General features: G+C 51.0%; 5 protein-coding genes across 5 annotated transcripts; 2 read left to right on the top strand and 3 right to left on the bottom strand.

The window, feature by feature from the left end:
* Positions 1 to 1,600: 1,600 nt before the first annotated feature.
* Positions 1,601 to 3,564, bottom strand: Triagg1_1957 (uncharacterized protein; the record flags this gene model as incomplete). The annotated part of the gene is made up of 3 exons (XM_062896084.1): positions 1,601 to 2,319; positions 2,428 to 2,607; positions 2,670 to 3,564. The coding sequence occupies 3 exons, from the start codon at positions 3,562 to 3,564 to the stop codon at positions 1,601 to 1,603; spliced, it is 1,794 nt and encodes a 597-aa protein (XP_062758813.1).
* Positions 3,565 to 4,188: 624 nt separating this feature from the next.
* On the bottom strand, positions 4,189 to 5,574 carry Triagg1_1956 (uncharacterized protein; the record flags this gene model as incomplete). Its single annotated transcript, XM_062896083.1, has 3 exons — positions 4,189 to 5,260; positions 5,318 to 5,413; positions 5,480 to 5,574. The coding sequence occupies 3 exons, from the start codon at positions 5,572 to 5,574 to the stop codon at positions 4,189 to 4,191; spliced, it is 1,263 nt and encodes a 420-aa protein (XP_062758812.1).
* Positions 5,575 to 7,453: 1,879 nt separating this feature from the next.
* Triagg1_1955 (CAZyme family AA7) lies at positions 7,454 to 9,189 on the top strand (the record flags this gene model as incomplete). Its single annotated transcript, XM_062896082.1, has 5 exons — positions 7,454 to 7,531; positions 7,588 to 8,070; positions 8,127 to 8,548; positions 8,635 to 8,849; positions 8,921 to 9,189. 5 exons carry the CDS (start codon positions 7,454 to 7,456, stop codon positions 9,187 to 9,189), a joined length of 1,467 nt encoding a protein of 488 aa, XP_062758811.1.
* A 656-nt stretch (positions 9,190 to 9,845) lies between these two features.
* On the bottom strand, positions 9,846 to 13,762 carry Triagg1_1954 (uncharacterized protein; the record flags this gene model as incomplete). Its single annotated transcript, XM_062896081.1, has 3 exons — positions 9,846 to 13,509; positions 13,578 to 13,671; positions 13,732 to 13,762. The coding sequence occupies 3 exons, from the start codon at positions 13,760 to 13,762 to the stop codon at positions 9,846 to 9,848; spliced, it is 3,789 nt and encodes a 1,262-aa protein (XP_062758810.1).
* A 1,867-nt stretch (positions 13,763 to 15,629) lies between these two features.
* Positions 15,630 to 17,270, top strand: Triagg1_1953 (uncharacterized protein; the record flags this gene model as incomplete). Its single annotated transcript, XM_062896080.1, has 1 exon — positions 15,630 to 17,270. One exon carries the CDS (start codon positions 15,630 to 15,632, stop codon positions 17,268 to 17,270), a length of 1,641 nt encoding a protein of 546 aa, XP_062758809.1.
* Positions 17,271 to 17,642: the final 372 nt, after the last annotated feature.

The raw sequence follows: 17,642 nt of genomic DNA, 5'->3' as shown, positions 1-17,642 counted from the left end.
AGTACTAGTGTCCCCAGTTAGGCTATCCAGCCAAAAAGAAACTGGAACCCCCCCCCCCCCCCCCCAATTTTCCCAGCCCAACGGAGTACGGAGTGCGATGGGCCGTTTGGTTTGATACTTGGTTGAGACACGTACAAGGGGGGCGTATTGCAGGAGGAGGAACATGGGAGAAAAAAATAGAAGAGACGGGAGTTTAGTAGAGAGGAGAAACCACCGGAGAGGCAAAATCCCACCCCCCACTGCTTCCCCGTAACGTGTTCTTATTTTTTTTCTGGTGTTTTTTTCTTCTTTCTTTCTTACTAGTTTCCCGACTAAAAGACCCTTGCGGACGATGGGGAATTCCGAATGCCGTTTTGGGAGGGTTTTTTTGTTTCTTTTATGGATAAGACGGCAGCCGAGTGGGATTTTGGTTGCGGAGATGCACAAAATCCAGGTATGAGAAGGATTCATTGCCGTGATGGGTGCCGTATAGTGGTTACTATGTTGAATATAGTAGGTAGGTAGCGAGATAGCAACGGTATAGATTTCAGTCTGTCCGAATACACGTAATCGGCATCTATATGTACAGGTTAATTGTGGGCGAATTGATGCAGCAACAAATAGTAGTTGTTCTTGTATAAGTGAAAAATAGGTGCAAGACAACAGAACATATTCACCTCCCCTATAAGCCCCCTCCTATAAGCCATTACACACGCACAACACGAGATTACACATCGATACCACTGCGCACTGAAAAACACACCCGATTGATTCCTCACCGTCTGTCCCGGCATTGCAACATCCGCCGACAGTCCGTATCGAATCTTGCTCCCGAGCGCCACTTCGCATCTTCGCCTGCGGCTTTTCAATCCCACCCCAAGCCACAATCCATCACCACCCACGCAGCCCATCTGTTGCCTAACCCCCAGCTTTACCATGTTGTAACTCAAAACATATCGGCGTATTGTATACGAATCAAAATCATCGTCAATACGTTCGCATCGTCCGGGGCTCGCAAAAAGGGAATCCCTCGTCTGCGTCATCTCGTTCGCTTGGCTGCACGCCTCGCGCTTAGAGTCAGGCCGGTCCCGCGTAAAAGTCCGCAGCTCAACACCCAAAAGTCCGCTTTCAGCTCCCCCCGTTCCTTGCTTGATTCAGGTGAATCCATTGGGTTTGGTTCGATGAAGGAACGGTTATTCCCAAAGTCCTATAGTACATGTGATACAAAAACAAGCATGATGTTCCTTTCCTTGGGGCTGTAATGCGGATGAATTTCCAATGGTAGGGGGGTGTGTGTATACTCAATCGACGTGTTGGAGATGTCGAGATGCAAAAAAAAGACGGCAAAAAACATACAACAGCCGGTGTTCGCTGATGGTCTCCCACTCAACTACTAATCTGCCGGTTAGTGGCTTGTCCCTGGGGGAGCAGACGAGACCCCGAATTTTCCACTACCTATGGTCGTATGTGGAGGTTTACGGACTCTATTCAACTTATATACCGTCATTCCCGTCCCTCTCACTAGCTCAGGTATTATAGGCTGTTACTTTGAACGTGTGATGTAGACATGGACGACAACACCATCGCCAGAATCACCTAGTCTCCATGCAGAAAAGATTCTTCACCCCGTACACCTCTCTGCCGGAGGTCGCCATTCCAAACCGAGCCCCTCAAACACTCGCCTCTCTGCCGTTTCCATGTCTGGGGCCGGGCCTCGCTCGGAGCTCTCGAGATCCACCCACGCTCCGTCTGCCCTGTTCCGAACGCCGCTGCTGTCGAACTTGAATCCCATCTTTGCCTTGCAGTAGCGTCGAAGATCCCGCTGGAATGTTGTTTCTCCGCTCCATCCAAGGATTGCACACCCGACCGTCTTCCAGGGACTGACGATGATGTCGACTCTTCGGTGCGGACCATTGGTATCCTTGGGGTTCTGCCAAACCACCATGGCCTTGTCTAGCGTATCGAATCCTGATCCTGCGGAGCGGCCCTCGCCTTTCCACGCCACGGGGGCCTGTCCGCGCTCGCTATTCTTTGTCCATACGCTCAAGGTATGCGTAATGAAGCTGCTCTTTTCCAAGCTACTAACAAGCCTCTCAATGACGTCGAGTGTTTGAGTTTCATCGGGATGGCTCAAGACCACATCGACGTCGCCACTTGCAGGTTTGCCTCGCCGATAACTGCCCACGATGACCATTTGGAAACCTGGGTCTACTCGGTGTGCGTGAGCGAGTATGACACTGGCAATAGCCTCTGTCTCTTGCCGTAGAATCTTGAGCTGAAACTCGTCGTAGAATTTCACGCCAATCTGCTGTACCCGACTCAGTGAATTCCAGCCATGCTCTACGATATCATCAAGATCTCGCCAACCTGGTGGCACGCCAAGAAAGTAATTCGTTAGCACTCAGGAGATGATTGTTCAGTGACGAAGTACAAGTACGGCAAACATACCCTTCTTAAAGAATTGACGAGCAGTTATATCTCCCACTCCCCAAATATCGTAAAACGTCTTCAGCACAACAAGCTCAGTATCTGTCTTAGCCGTGCTAGTCTCATCGGTGCAGCCATTACTGGTCCATTGCTGATATAGCTTTGCAATCTTGGGACCGCATCCTGGTAGCCTTTCAGTTTCTGTTGGACAATATTAGCATATGAAAGGGAAAGGAAAAGGAACTGAATACAAGTCAACCCACCCTGTGGTCGCTGTAAAGAATATGGGTACGCCGCAAGAGAGGCTATTGAAGTAGAGTAGGCCCTTACACCCACCTGATCTCCTCGTAGAAGCCGCAGTGTACGAATGGCCTTGAGTTCCGCGATAAATGCAGCATTCGGCGGGTCTACAAGAGATGGTCTTTGGCACGAATATGTGGTATGAAGAAACTCGGGAATTGGCGGCAGCGGAATATCGTGCTCAGAGGTCGTCTCGTGATGTAGCTTCGGTGGTTCAGCAACTGGTCGTCCATCTGTACGACTGGTCCCTGGTCTTGTTGTCCGTTTCGAACGTGGACTGTCGTTGACGCTTTGCCGGTCCTCCATGGCTCGGGCGAGTACTGCCGAGGCTGACTTGGCTGCTTCATTCTCTTTCTTTGACTGATCAGTTCCGAGATTTGAACTCTGCAAGGGCTGAGATGCGAGTTTGCGCCCTCGATAAAGCAGGTAGTCATCGGCAGGCAGTGTGACATCTCGCTCGAGGCAATCGAATAGCCAAGCCAGCTTGAGCACCAAAACGATATCCCCTGGACCTCTCAACAGATCCAAAATGCCACCATGATTCTCACCCTCTCGGATTTTTGTATTTTCTGATCTCGATAGCCTCCGGCGTTTTGAAGGAACCTCCGATGCTTCACTTTGCCCACGCTTGTCACCTATCTCTTCTCTTCCAGCTTCCTCCAGAGCCACCGGTTCCGTCGCAAGCTTACGACGCCTCAGCTCAAAAAGGGCACGCCCGGGTCTAGATATCTTGCCCAGAATAACGCTGGCCTCGTGAACGTCGTGCGTCAGCGTAGGGATTCTCGCCTCCAACTCACGCAGTTCGTCTGCTTGTAAGTGAGTTGGGAGCAAGAAGATGCGAGGCAGGTCAGGAGCCATGGCGCAGGGCCTTGTGTGAGCCAAACAGGAGGGCCATTATCTTGGTTTTGTATAAAGAAAAGAAACTTCACTCAGGAGATAAAAATCAGCAGGATTCCCTGTTTTGTTTATTGACCGGTTGAACTTGCAATGAATGAATGACTCTGGTGTTGGGTGCAGTTTCGTCATTGTAACAGCGTGAATCCGGCTCGAAAGCTTCCTATTGGCTCACCAAGCCGCACTTGGGAAGGACTCGGCCCCGCTCTTTGTTTTTTGTCGCCGTTTCTAGCTGAGCAAACAAATAACAGTAGTAGACAAAGAAGAAGAGAAAGACAAAGACATCCGACCAACAGATGAATATAATAGGTATGATATAACAACACCCAACAGTCACATTGTTTCAAAGGAGGTGCGCAAATCCCACCATTGCTTCTCGACTGCTGTACAGTATCAAAAGTATCAAATATTCTCCCGTCTTTGATATAACCAACACTTGTCCGAGAACTGCTCGGTAACGTGAAAAAACGCCAGCTCCAAACTCTCCTGTGCAGTTCCGCGCGCTGCCAGATTGAGTTGCCCCTATTCTGTCTAAAATGCTCTTGTAAAAATACACAAACTTTTGAGATCCGTTGGGCGCGCGGGCCTTCAGACATCCTCAAACTCCAGCTCATCGTCGTCTTCGTCACCGCTGTCCGCCTTTTTAACTCCAGGCTCAACCTTGACCCGCTTGTTCGCCCTCTCATCTGAGCTGTCTTCCATTCGGGATACGTCACCTGATGGAACCTCCGATGCCTCAGTCTTAATGCCGGGCGTGCCCAGGCCCGAGTTGTTGCCCGTGGCCATGACATCTTCGAATTCGTCATCCTCCTCTTCGGAACCATACTCCTCTTCTTCGTCTTCATCATCTGCTTCCCGCGCCAAGATGGCAGCTTGCTCTGCCTTGAGCTTCTCGAAGATGTCATCAATCTGCGTAGTGGCATTGTTGTCGACCAATTTGCCCTGAGACAGTTTTCGCTCCGCTGCGTCTCTGCCCAACCCCAAAGCACCAGCTTCAGCCGTCGCAGAAAACGACTCTCCCGTAATAGTACTGTTTGACATCCAGGATGGGAGCGCGTTCTGCTGCGCAATCTTTTCTTTGCGAAGTCTGTCGGCCTCCTTCTCAGCCTCCGACGGCCCGTCAGACGTGGATATGTTGACGGCGATGGACTGCGGACCTGTATTGGCCAAGCCTCGAACTGCCATGGGCCGAGACGATGCGTCATCAACGGGTATCGTAGCTGCGCGTTGGTGCGTAGCGTCGCGGATCACTGGCCGAGCCTTTGACAAGGCCCGGTCAAAGTCGCATTCCGGAATATGGGCTGCGTCGATTTTAGGCAAGAGCTCGCTGATGAACTTGAATTGGTCATTCAGTCTAGTAGACTGTTCGTGCCCGCCAGCATTTCGATCTGCTTCAAATGACAAAGGTCGTCGGCATCGGTGACAAAGGAAGCCCTCGGGCCCAACGCTGTCCAAAACTTCCATCGCCGTCCATTCCGCCTTACAGAACGAGCAAAAGTATTCCTTCTTTTCGTTTACCGGCACGGTGGTTCCCTGGACTTCTTTGTCTATGTTGTAAACCCGCCACTTGATGGCGTCGATGGTATGTCGGTAGTTGATGTAGTACCATGTGCGATTACTCGGTCGCGGGTTGCCTGGTCGCAACTCGGATCTCGTGTGACTATTGGAGTAAGCTGCCCGTCCCAAAAGAAAGCATGGCTGAAATCTTCAAGCCTACACTGTCAGAAAGCGGTCTTCTCTGAGTTTTCCGCATATCTTGTGCAAGTCCTTGGTGTTGATGGCCATTAAATAGGCTAGATCGTCGTCGCGAAGCCTGTCCACAACTTTTCAGCTCATCTCTTTTCTCCACCAGGTCCCAAAATCCACAGAGAAGGCATACGCTTCATGAAGAATCAGTGCGTCCACCACAAGGATGTCTCGCGTCGGGTAGAACGCCCGCATGACGGCCTTGATTAATGTTACAGCGAGATCCATGACGCCGAACAAGTGTCTATTTTCGTCTCGTCGGTAAAGAGGTGTAGTCGGTACAATGCGAATATCGATAGGACCTGGGTTTGAGAGCGTAGATCGTGTAAAGGGCTCGCTCGCGTGAGCTTGGGATGTGGTGGCTGCGGTTTCGATGCGATGATGCGACAGCTTACGGAGCCGATGTGGTAGGGGATGGAACCTTGGTGGGAAAGGAATAACGAAATGTCGAGTGATCTGATGGGCATCACACGGAGAGAGGCGACGCTGCTGGGGGATGCGGAGGAAGAAAACAAATCATGGTCAACGAAGTGAAAATGGCATGGTTGTAGCGGCCTGTCTGTGGCTTTATCGATTCGCCCCAGTTATGCAAAGCAAGTACACGCCAGAGTTCGCCCTGCTCGCCTTGAACTGGTTCGCTTTTGCTGGAATAGCGATGCGTTATCTGGGGGACCGCAAATCGACCTATATTTCAGTCATTGGTGACGATACAAGAGTAATTTGGCTGCACATGTCAAGGTCCTGATGCAACTCGCCTGACCTGATATCAAGTGGCTGACCTGATTGACTTCTCATTTTTATAAAACTGGGGTAGCTACCTATTATACCTCTATTACCCCGGTCATTAGTAACCCACACAGTAACCGATATAAACTACACAAATACAAAATACTTATATAAGCAGCTATATAACTTAAGCCCTTAAGATAACTACCTTATACTTATAATAATAGTAAGATTATAGCAGCCTATAAGATTTATAATAGCATATAGCAGCTTATAATAGCTTATAATAGCTTAAAGTAGCTTAAATAGCAGTCTATAGCAGTTTATCAAGTAAATAGGTAGTGATTAAAATAATATAATAGCGGCTGATATTATTTTATAAAAGTATTCCTCTACAAAAGATATTAGCTGCTGCCCTCTATATTTACTAAAATTTCTTAATAAATCTTAGCAACTATACTTATTACAGGCATTTATACAGCCCCAGCTAGCGCGTATATAGCTAACCCGATGTTTCTAAATTTTTATAAAAAAAGCTAGCCTAATTAGGTATAGTAGGGGGTTTATGAAATTACGTCAGCCACTTGATATCAGGTCGGGCGAGTTGCATCAGGACCCAAGGTTTGTCGCGTCGTGCATCTTGCGTTCTTCTGCCTATCGAACCCGGAAGCCGGAAAAATATTCGGCCAGCGCATACACTTACATACACCCATGAACAGGCATTCAAACAATATTACAGTGAGAAACAGAATAAGCATGTTGAATCTCATTCAGTTAAACTGCTGATTGTATACCGAGTAATCAAATTGAAGTCTTTAAAATCACAAGGCTATTGATTGGCTCTACATGATATAATACATCGTGTCTTGAAGAAACCCATTGACACAACTAACAACCCAGCATGTAAAAGCGTGTGAATATATACATACACCAGCCTCCACTCAAAAGTCACCATACAGATATTTACAACTACTATGTCGTAGGAAGGTTCATAATTATCTACGATTCCATCCATCTCTTTACACAAAACTTGGCCGGTGCGGGGAGATTCGAATGTTACCACCGACCGCTTGCCGGTTTCCCGGAACTAGTTGTTACCAGTCATCCCGTCAACTCCACTGAACCTGGAGAGAGACCGATTACTTCGGGCTAAACAGCATCACGGGCCGAATGTCCCTTGTCTACAATCATGCGAAAGCCGCGAGCGACCGCGTTAGGGCCGCAAGATGACGGGCTCACTCCAGCGCGAGGATTGGCTCAGCAGCTACAGATATATAGACTAGAGTGTTGCGTGAAAGGGGGGAGCAGAATTGTGTTGTGTTTCTCTTCTTGAATCTCGTATAAGTCTGCTACATACAGAGTGCTCCATACTGAAAACACCATGAGACTCGCAGAACGTTCCACAACCACCGCGTTGGTAGCGGCTGCTGCTGTATCAGCAGCTTCATACGAAACATGCGTAAGAGACCAACCTTTCACCATCCCGATAAACTCACGATGCTGACCACTCTCCAGTGTGCTCGTCTCGCCTCCGCGCTGGGCGACATTGTCACCACCACGCCCTTCACCGCGAATGACTACTTCTCCATCCAAGAGTCGTCCCTCGTGCCGGCCTGCATCGTCCGGCCGCGTTCCGCACACGATGTTAGCAAGGCGGTGACCATCCTCGCCTCATCATCACCACGGACACCGGGATGCCAGTTCGCCGTCAAGGGCGGCGGTCACACTCCGGCCGGCGGCTTCGCCAACATCCAGGGCGGCGTGACCTTTGACATGGGACACCTGAACGCGACGGCGCTGAGCGACAAGGGGACGTCGGTCGCCGTCGGGGCGGGCGCCGTGTGGAACGATGTGTACGGCTATCTCGATGGATTCAATCTGTCTGCTGCTGGTGGGAGGAACGGTCTCGTCGGTGTTGGTGGCCTGCTCCTGGGCGGTGGCATCTCGCATTTCTCGCCGCGAGTTGGCTGGGCTTGTGATGGTGTTGTTGGATTCGAGGTATGCCCACTGACTATCCTTTTCAACCCTCTGTATTCTAACTTTTCAACCAAAAGGTCGTCCTCGCAAACGGCACCCTCGCAAACGTCTCCGCGGCCAGCCATCCCGACCTGTACCGAGCCCTCAAGGGCGGCGGAAACAACTTTGGCGTCGTAACGCGCTATGACCTCAAGACGTTCCCGCAGGGCAACATGTCGGTCAACACCTTCTCCTACGACGTGTCCCACGTCGGCGCCGTCTTCGACGCTTTCAACGACGTCGCCGCCTCGCCAAACTTCGACCCCTATGTATCCCTGCAGGCGGGCCTGCTGTACGCCTCCGCGGCGAAGGCGTGGTCGGTGAGTGCCTCGGCTTACTACACGAAGCCCGTTCTTCGTCCGGAGGTGTACAGCGGCCTCGAGGCCGTGCCGAGCATCTCCAACACCTCCTCCATCACGAGCGTGGCTTCGCTGGCTGCCGAGAATCCTACTCCGCCACTGTAAGTTTAAAAACCATCTCCCTACGATATATGCACCGTTTCCACGAAAGGACGAATGTTCGCTAATGCAGACTTTTGGTGGATAGCAACTGGCTCTTCGCTACGATTACGCTCGGGACCTCGAGCGAGACCATGCTAGACATCTTCAAGACTCTGAACGGGTCTTTGTACGACTTCAATCCCGCCGGTGGCGTCACATGGAACTTTGCCTTTGAGCCCCTCCCATCTGTGATGCTTTCACATTCTGCCGCCACGGGGGGAAACGTTCTCGGGTTGAACCCCGAGGATGGCAATGGTATCGGTAAGTTGCTCTACCCACAATCTTCTCGCATGATGTTCTTGTACATACAGGTCTAACTCTGACATCAACAGTCTTTCTTTTCTCTGCCCTCTGGCCAAACTCAAGCTCCAGCCACTCCATCTACCAGAAAGGTAGAGACACATTCGCGGCTATCAAGACGGTCGCTGAGCGAAAAGGGGTTCTGCGGGAGTTTGAGTATCTAAACTATGCCGGCCCGCACCAGTCGCCGCCGGCTTCTTACGGGGCGGACAGCCTGAACTTCCTCCGCCAGGTCAGCAAGAAGTATGACCCAACCGGAGTGTTCCAGCACAAGGTGCCTGGTGGCTTCAAGTTGTGGTGAGAACATACGTTTCATGGGACAAATGGCGTGACTATGGTTGAGGCTACTGACGGCACGGATATCGCTGTATAGACTGCTCAGTGAGCTGGTATTGTGTATATTAATTGACCTAGAAGCCCCCTATTAATGGGTTGAGAGGTTTGGAGATAATACGGACCCTTAATGTTAACACTGTACATGCCACACTATGCTACATATACTATAGCAAACAGTTCCAATGATAATCCGCTTTGATTGCTCTGATTCTCCCTTAATTCTCCTGAGTCCTGTAGTTCCAGCTTGGTATATACATCACACATACACTCTTCTTTACTCAACCTCTCCGTAGCTCCTGGGCGTCAAGATCTAGGAGGAATCCAATCCACAAACGGCCCAATCTGCATCATGACGATGCCCATTGAGGGCAAAAATCGAGTAATTAGTAAAAGAGAAAAAAAAAAGGGAATATATTCATCCATGCGCCAAGTGACTCGTAGCTCGTGGTTCTCCAATAGTCGAGGCGACGACGCCGCTCATTGGTTCCCTGCATTTTCCTATCCAGCCTGCCCTGCTCTCTCTACTTACAGCCTCTCCAGTCGTTAATATTGATACATAAACAAGGAATGCCGGGAGCCTAGTTATCAGGCATATTTCCTCAACTAAGGTGGATAAATGAATTAGCTTTGCTGCACACCAAAAGTAAAAGTGGCGGTTATCAAATGACTTACATCCAATGTTAGCGTTCGGGAGCTGTTCACCTCCTGGTCACGATATACGCCGACAAGACTCTCGCTGTCTTGGAAAAGACCGGCCTTCAAACTGATGACGATGAACTGCATGCCAGGGCCCGCGTGTTCCCGGATATACTTCTTGATCTTGTCCACATTGGCATTGTCCAATGCCGCGTCAACTTCGTCCAAGACAAAGAAAGGACTTGGCTGGTAGCTGTGGATGGCGAAGAGCAGCGCCAGTGCTGCCATGGTCTTTTCACCACCAGACAAATGCTCCATGTCTCGGAATCTCTTGAGCGGCGGCATGGCATGGTACTTGATACCTGACAAATAGGGCATGTCTGTGTCCTCTTCAATGTCTAGATAGGCCTGACCACCCAGCGGGTAAGCATCTGATCGCGTGAGATCCTTGTAGACGTTGGATATCTGCTCCTGGATGTGAGTAAAGGCCTTGTTGAACAGCTCGTATCTCTTCTGCTTGACGCTGTTGAAGGCTTCCTTCGCCTTGTGGGCCGTTGATTTCGAGTCTTCGTATTCTTGGTCCGTCTGTTTGAGCCTCGTCTCGACGCTTTCTAGTCGTTCCATGGCTCTCATGTTGGGATTCAGCTTCTCCAGCTCTGCTGCGAGGGACGAAATCTTCTCTGTCAACGTGTCCTCGACACTCGGCTCGCCCGACTCTTTCAAGTCTTCCTCCAGACCATCGAAATCGATTTCGATGCCATGATCATCCAGAGCAATATCCATCATATCTTCTCCGCCATCAACGTCCATGGCGTCCGGATCTTGTCGCAGTAAATCATCCTCTGTCGGCAGGTTGTCTAGAGCGCCTCCTGCCAACGGAATTTGGATCTGTTCGAGCCTGCATCTTCGCAAGAGTGCAGATTTGCCTGCGCTGTTCTTCTGCACGGTGGTTTCCAGGGCGTTAATCTCTCGCTGGCAGGCTTCGATGTCCTTGCTATGTTTTTGTAGCTCGGCTCGCGCCTCGTTGACCTTTTGGTTCTTTTCCAACTGCTCCGCCTTCATTTCTTCCAAAGCCTCTCCAAGAGCTTCCAGCTCGTCCTGGTCCTCGCGCATCGACTCTTCGATTTCGGCCTTTTCCTTGTTGTATGTCCTCATATCTTGCTTGAGACGTCGGACCTGATCCTGTATCCTCTTGATACGTGCTTCCGTGTCACTATGGCGTGTGACTTCCCACTTGAGTCGACTTTCCAGTCTCTGCCTCTGAACCTCGTATTGGTTGCGCTTCTCAGAAATCTCCTGTTCCAGTTTACCCTGAGAAGCTTCGTACGCGCGAATGTCGCTGTATCCAAGTTTCCTGCAGAACCCGTCAAAGATTTCATCCTCCACGCGCGCAATGGCGTCCCTAAACTCTTGGACCGTCTCCTTTGTACGGTTCAGTTGCAATGTTTGCTGCTCGTACTTGGGCTGCAGTTCCTGGAGCTGCTTCTTTTGGCTGTCCAGTTCGCGCTTCTTGCTCGTCCAGTTCTTGTTCAAGGCCGCCAGCTCGTCCCTAGTAGCCACTAGCTGCCGTTCAAGTCCATTGAGCTCGATGTGGAGAGATTCCTCCTGTGTTCCCCGACGATCCGCCTTAGGAAGGCGATCGATCTCGCTCTTCAACTTGGCTGCCATGCGCTGGAGATTCTGGACGTCGGCTTCTTCAAACTTGCGCTTTCCACCCTTAGGTTCAGGACCGCGACCTCCTGTCATCAAGCCAGCTTTATGGATGATGTATCCTTCCACCGTCACAGCCTTGACGGGAATTTTCTTGTCGTAGCAAATGTGCTTAGCAATATCAAGCGTATCACAAACCACAGAGCTACCGCATGCGTATGACATGGCCCTCTCAACCGATGCATCAAAGTTGATGGTGTCGATGGTGAGTCTCGCACCGGGGAAGCCCTTGATTGCGGTGTTGACAGCATTGACCTTGATGTTGTCCAGCGGAATAAAGGTCATGGGAGGAAATCTCTGTTCTTTCAAATACTGAACACAGTCCACACCGGTTTTTTCCGTATCGACAACTATGGAGTCAAAGTCTCTTCCCAAGGCAACAATGACGGCCTCGTCAAACTTCTTCTGTTTCGGTGTGCACAAGTTTCCGATGCGACCTCGAACTCCAGGGAATATACGCTTCAAAGTCGTCACCATTTCTTTCATGCGTACCTCTCGATCGTTTTGACGGCGGCCATCATCGGCTTCTCTCAGCTTCCTTGCGACATCCTCGAGCTTCTCTTCGAGCTCGGTTCTTTTTTGGTTAGTCCGGACTCGCTCGGATTGGAGCTGGTTGAACTCCTTCTTCTTGGCGGCGATGTCATTCGTAATGTCCTTGGTTGCAGAATCCGCAGCGCTTCGCCTCTCGCCGATGCTAGTCAGCTCTGCTTCCATTTTTTCAATGGTTCCCGAGATGCTGTCCACTTTGCCCTTGAGACTATTGACAGTGACGTCGTCTGCTTTCCTCTGTCGCTCAAGGTTCTCCAATTTTGCTTGGTTGGAGCCGGTGCGGGCCAAGACTTGGGCTCGGAGCGTGTTGTATTCTTTCCGGTCGTCGTCGCTAATGTCTCGGCCTTGCTTCTTCAGTTGATCCTTGATATCTTTTTCAAACAGCTCCTGTGCCTTTTTCACGCTCCCGATATCTTTCTGGACCTTTTGCACAATGTCTGTCTGTTCCTCGAGCTCCTTGCCGACTTTCTGTGCCTGAGCTTGGAGCTTGTCAATTTGCTGCGAAGACTCGTGGATTTTCTCGTCAAATGGAACCAAGGCGTTCTCCTTATCTTCGATGCTTCTTTCCTTGTGCTTGATGTCCTTTTCCGCTTTGCTGACCTGTTTCTGAACAGCAGATTGTTCCTTTCGAGCCGACTCAAGCTGAGTTTCAAACTCTTCCACGTTTCTCCGCATCTCTTTTAGGTCTTCGTGGTGGTCTTGAATAGCGGCGCTTGAATCGTCCATGGCTTTCTGAAAATGGTATAGCTTCCAGAGGCAGTGCGTAACAATGGCCGCATCTCTTTCCTCCGTTTTCTTCTGAAAACTGTCTGCCTCCTTCTTTTGCTCCCTATACTGCTTGATTTCGGAGTTGATACCACGGCGGCGATGGAACTGGAAGTTTTGGTTCTCGATGGCCTGCTCTGCCTCGACTTGGAGCTTTTCGTACTCAGTTTTGTATTCCAGACTTCCCGAGATCTGCTCAATGAGCCGCGTAAGGTCCTGCGGAGACTGCGAAGCAATGGCTTCGACATCACCCTGGAAAACGAGGAAATTGCGGGCCTTGATCAGGATATTTTCCGTTTCCAGCGCATCGTTGTATTGCTGAGCCGTAACCACCCGATCGTTGATGCGGTATTCACTGGCTCCTCCACTCGTGATGGTCCTCTTCCACCTCTGTTCTTCGCCAGCGTCGTCCTCGTATACCGCCATGACCCAGGCGGTCTTTGGATCGCCTCGAGACGCCTTATCGTCATCGGCAAAATTGCTGGCGTCTGCAGTTGCTTCAGCGGAACCATCGTCGTTGATTTTTGAAGTTTTCAGGACACGCCCTCGGTAGACGAGTTCTTTCAGGTGCGTGGATCGCAAATGAGAAGACTTGATGCCAAGGACGAAGGAGATGGCGTCCATACTATGCATCCGTGGTATTAGCATACCGGGAAAACGAGGTGACATGCGGATTTGACCACAATGACTTACGAATTTGATTTGCCGGATCCATTGGGCCCGATGATGGAAGTGAAGTAGGAATCGCCAAACAAGAGGGTGTGGTGGCCCTTGTAGGACTTGAAATCTTGAGGCGCATTGTTAGTCGAAGCGGGCAGCGGCAAACAGAGATTCGAACAAGACGTACTGTGCAGCTCGAGGCGTATGAGTTTACCCATGGTGAACTAGATGCCGAGTCTGGACTGCTTAAGATGCAAAACAAAGTGCTGGAGGCGGTGCGGCTCTGGCGACTGGAGCACGCGCGGAGAGCAATTCAAGATGTTGACAACACCATTCAACTTCAACGGGGATGATTCGGCACTCTGGGCTCATAGACGGCGTCGCGTAAATCAAAAGTATCTCGCACAGGACATGAGACGCCAGCCCTTCATGCTAGAAAATACCAAGCGGTGCTGCTGAGAGTTGCGCAGTGCAAGATGGAGATGGCACTTGACGCGTCGCGAACTTGGCGATTCCGTATAGCTCACTAAATCAGGTAGCACCACTAAGAGCCCAGGACTTCAATGGCCTAGTACGGAGCACAGCGCTGTAAAATGGTGGGGGGTTATCTAGTAGGGCCGTTTTCTGCTCAACCAGCAAACCGCTAGAACTAGCATCAACAGAGAGAGCTGTGATGGGCCGGACTATTCTATTCTCCGCATTCCGGCGGCCGGTACTCGTCAACTCGCCCTGCTTGTTCTCCATCAATTGCCAGCTTGTTTTCAAATTTGAATTGACTTGGATTGAATCACGTGACTCGCTCCCCCATTCATTTCAAACAGCCGGACACATGCCACCGCCAGCTGACTCAAGGCTGGAGGTTTTGCCCTGTTAGCGCCCAGCCAGCCGTGGTGCTGTCTCGTCCAACCAGAGAGCGGAATGGCAGCACCTGCTATCCAGCAATGGCTCTGGGTCTACCAAGAATCTTGCCCTTCCCAGCTTCTCGCCTTGTGGAAGAAGGAGAAAAAAAAAGATTCAGCACCTCGGCGGACAGCAAGGTCAGGTGGACAAGACCACTTTGATTTTTCTTTTCTCTTAGCCGCGCCTGGTACCTAACAGTAGCACTGAGGTATCTACCTGGTATACCGCAGATATATCCATCCAAGTTCGGCTTACAGCTACCTCCTGGTACCTTGGCAGTAGATTGGGCTGCTGCGCACAAGACCTTTTCAGCATGCATCTCCTGCTTCCATTTCCCTCTGCCATCGGGTAGCCGTCCCAAAGTTGCATGTGAAAATGTCACCAGCCCAATGAGAGACCACTGCCTCTATTTCCAACTGCTTACCTAGCAGTACTTGATGCATGTACACTCTTTGTTGGGTGCAGGGGTCCTGGAGCCGCTAAGGCAGCTGGAGCATGTGGAGTTGGCGGGCTGCCGTGTTCTGAAATACTTGGCTCGCTTCATGGTGGGCGACCGTGAGAGAAAGCGTTACTCAAAGCTACTCGCCTTGTGCAATCTTTCTAGGATCGCATGCTTGTACATCCAAGTACTCTCATGTAGCACCCGGTACTTGTTAACTGCGGTGGACTCGCCGGAAGGGTAATCACATGGGTGCCAACAACACTTCCAAGGCGTTTCGCGGATGATCATCGAGGGCAGCGTCAGTGGTCGTTTAGGCTCGTGTCGACCTGCAACCTAAAAGAGAGTCTCCTCTTGTTTTCTTCCAGGCTTTTGTTTTTCTCGAGTCATCTCCAGACATTTCCAGCATCAACGACACTTCGCTGCTGGCGGTCCTTCTCCCTCCCCTTCCCTCCATCCTCTCCTCCCCTACCTACCTCACCTTATTGTTCTTTTCTGCTTCCTAAGCTATCCGTGTCCCCTTGACCCACGTGTCGATCTGTCGTCAATTCGTTGTCATTGCATAAAGTGTCAATTTTGCCACCGCTGCTGATAACAACGTTCAGTTTCGCTGCTCTGGACGTCATTATTTGATCTGGCTTCGCTGCCGATTATCGTGGGCCGTTTACCGTGTCAGATCATTCGGACTGCGTACTACTATATGGGTTCATGAACAAGGTGCAAGCCCAGCCCTGACCCCCTCCAAAATGGACGAAGAAACTTCGACGCCTGTCTCAACACCGGGGACCGGGTCGACCGTCAACGGAGACCGCTCGGTGCCCGCCATGGCAGAGGCCGAGCTTGCTTCCCCCCTCTCATCGCCCATGGATGCCGAAATCTTCGACTCCCCCAGTCTCAGTGCCACGACTCCCAAGAGCCACAGGCTTTCAAGGAATCCTTCTTTCTCCGGCAGCAGCAGTACATACCAGGACGACTGGGATGCCCTCCCGCCGCTTGACCGCTTGACCGTCCTCGACCTGTTGGACAACTTTGCCCTGCCCCAACAGCTCGAGAAGCTCCAGAGGGGCATCTCTGCCCAGACCGACAAGGTGCGACGGTCTCGAGATGCCTTCAAGTCGAAAACCCAGAATGCCCGCGACCGAATGGTGGAGGAATGGAGGCGGCGTGTCCCCTCGGCCGATGAACAGCTCGAACGATACAGGAAGCGCATGAGGCAGCGAGTTGAGAAGCTCGGCAAGCAGTGGAACGATACAAAGGCCATCAGCCTCCGAGAGAAGATATCCTTCATCTGCGGCGTTATGAACATCTTTGCGAGCGGATATCTGATGGGTGGCTATCCGGAGTGGTTTCATATCTGGTATACGGCCCAGCTCATATACTTCATGCCCATTCGTATCTTCACATACCATCGACGTGGATATCACTACTTCTTGGCCGATCTCTGCTACTTTGTCAATGTGCTGCTGATGCTGAGTCTCTGGGCCTTCCCGCAATCGAAGCGGCTCTTCACGGCCGCCTACTGTCTGGCTTTTGGAAACAATGCTGTGGCAATCATCATGTGGCGTAACTCGTTGGTATTCCACAGCTTTGACAAGGTCACATCGCTCTTCATCCACATCATGCCTTGCGCGACGCTTCACTGCATTGTCCATCTCTACCCCCCCGAGCTGCAGGAGACACGCTTCCCCGCCATCTGGGCCATCAAGACCGCGAACCCTGGATCTCCTACAGCATACGCCAACGTCTTGTCTATGCTCGCGTGGAGCACGATTCCATACGCAGTCTGGCAGCTGAGCTACTACTTCTTCATCACCGTGCGCCGAAGGGAAAAGATTGCTGCCGGCAGGCCCACATCCTTCACCTGGCTTCGAAGATCCTATGCAAAGACCTGGATTGGCAAATTTGTCCTCGCTCGCCCGGCCGCGCTACAGGAGCCGACGTTCATGATGATTCAGTACTTCTATGCCTGTCTTACTATTCTGCCATGTCCGCTTTGGTTCATCAGCCGGTGGGCATCCACTGGCTTCTTGCTTCTCGTTTTTGGCTGGAGCATCTACAACGGCGCAACGTTCTACATCGATGTCTTTGGCAAGAGATTCCAGAAGGAGCTCGAGGCTATGAGGGCAGATGTCATCAAGTGGCAGAACAACCCAGAGACTCTGCTCCAATCGCCTCAAATCGCTCCGCACATGGATGGTCCTCCCGTGCAGGCCACGAGTCTGGATGCCCAACTGGCACCCTCACCAATGCGACCCGACGCCGGAAAGAATCGCTCCACTAGCTTGGATAACATACCACTACTAGACGAGAACTCCCAGGTTGGCGCAACTGGCGTGGATAAGGGAGACGAAGGTGCTGCGAGGGAACGGAAACCGGGTCAAGAGTAAAGAGACCGTTGCAAGGAGTCGAGGGCGATGACGTCGTCTGATGTCATACACCTGGATATAACAGCAAGATGAGGATATACGAGTACAGAGCGGGAAACGTGAGCCGGGGTTCTTAATGTATCTTTGGAATGATATCCTATGGGGGGTTTTTTTTTCGAGAGTCTTACGAGAGTCCATTTTCATAGCGGCAAAGGGAGTCTGTAGCTGCTACAACAGGGGGGAACACTTGAGCGTGGGTTTGTTTGGATGACGGATTTGGAGTATCCTTATGTTTTTTGAGAGCTGGGATTCCTTTTGTTCTTTATAACGTCTTGCCATGTATTTATTGCTCAATGATTATGAACTTGCTTCTTTTTCTTCACACATTGTCAC

The sequence above is a fragment of the Trichoderma aggressivum genome (assembly GCF_033847375.1).
Source record: "Trichoderma aggressivum f. europaeum strain CBS 100526 chromosome Unknown scaffold_005, whole genome shotgun sequence".
In the NCBI taxonomy this organism is placed as follows: Eukaryota; Fungi; Ascomycota; class Sordariomycetes; order Hypocreales; family Hypocreaceae; genus Trichoderma; species Trichoderma aggressivum.
This window is presented reverse-complemented; position numbering and strand designations above follow the sequence as displayed.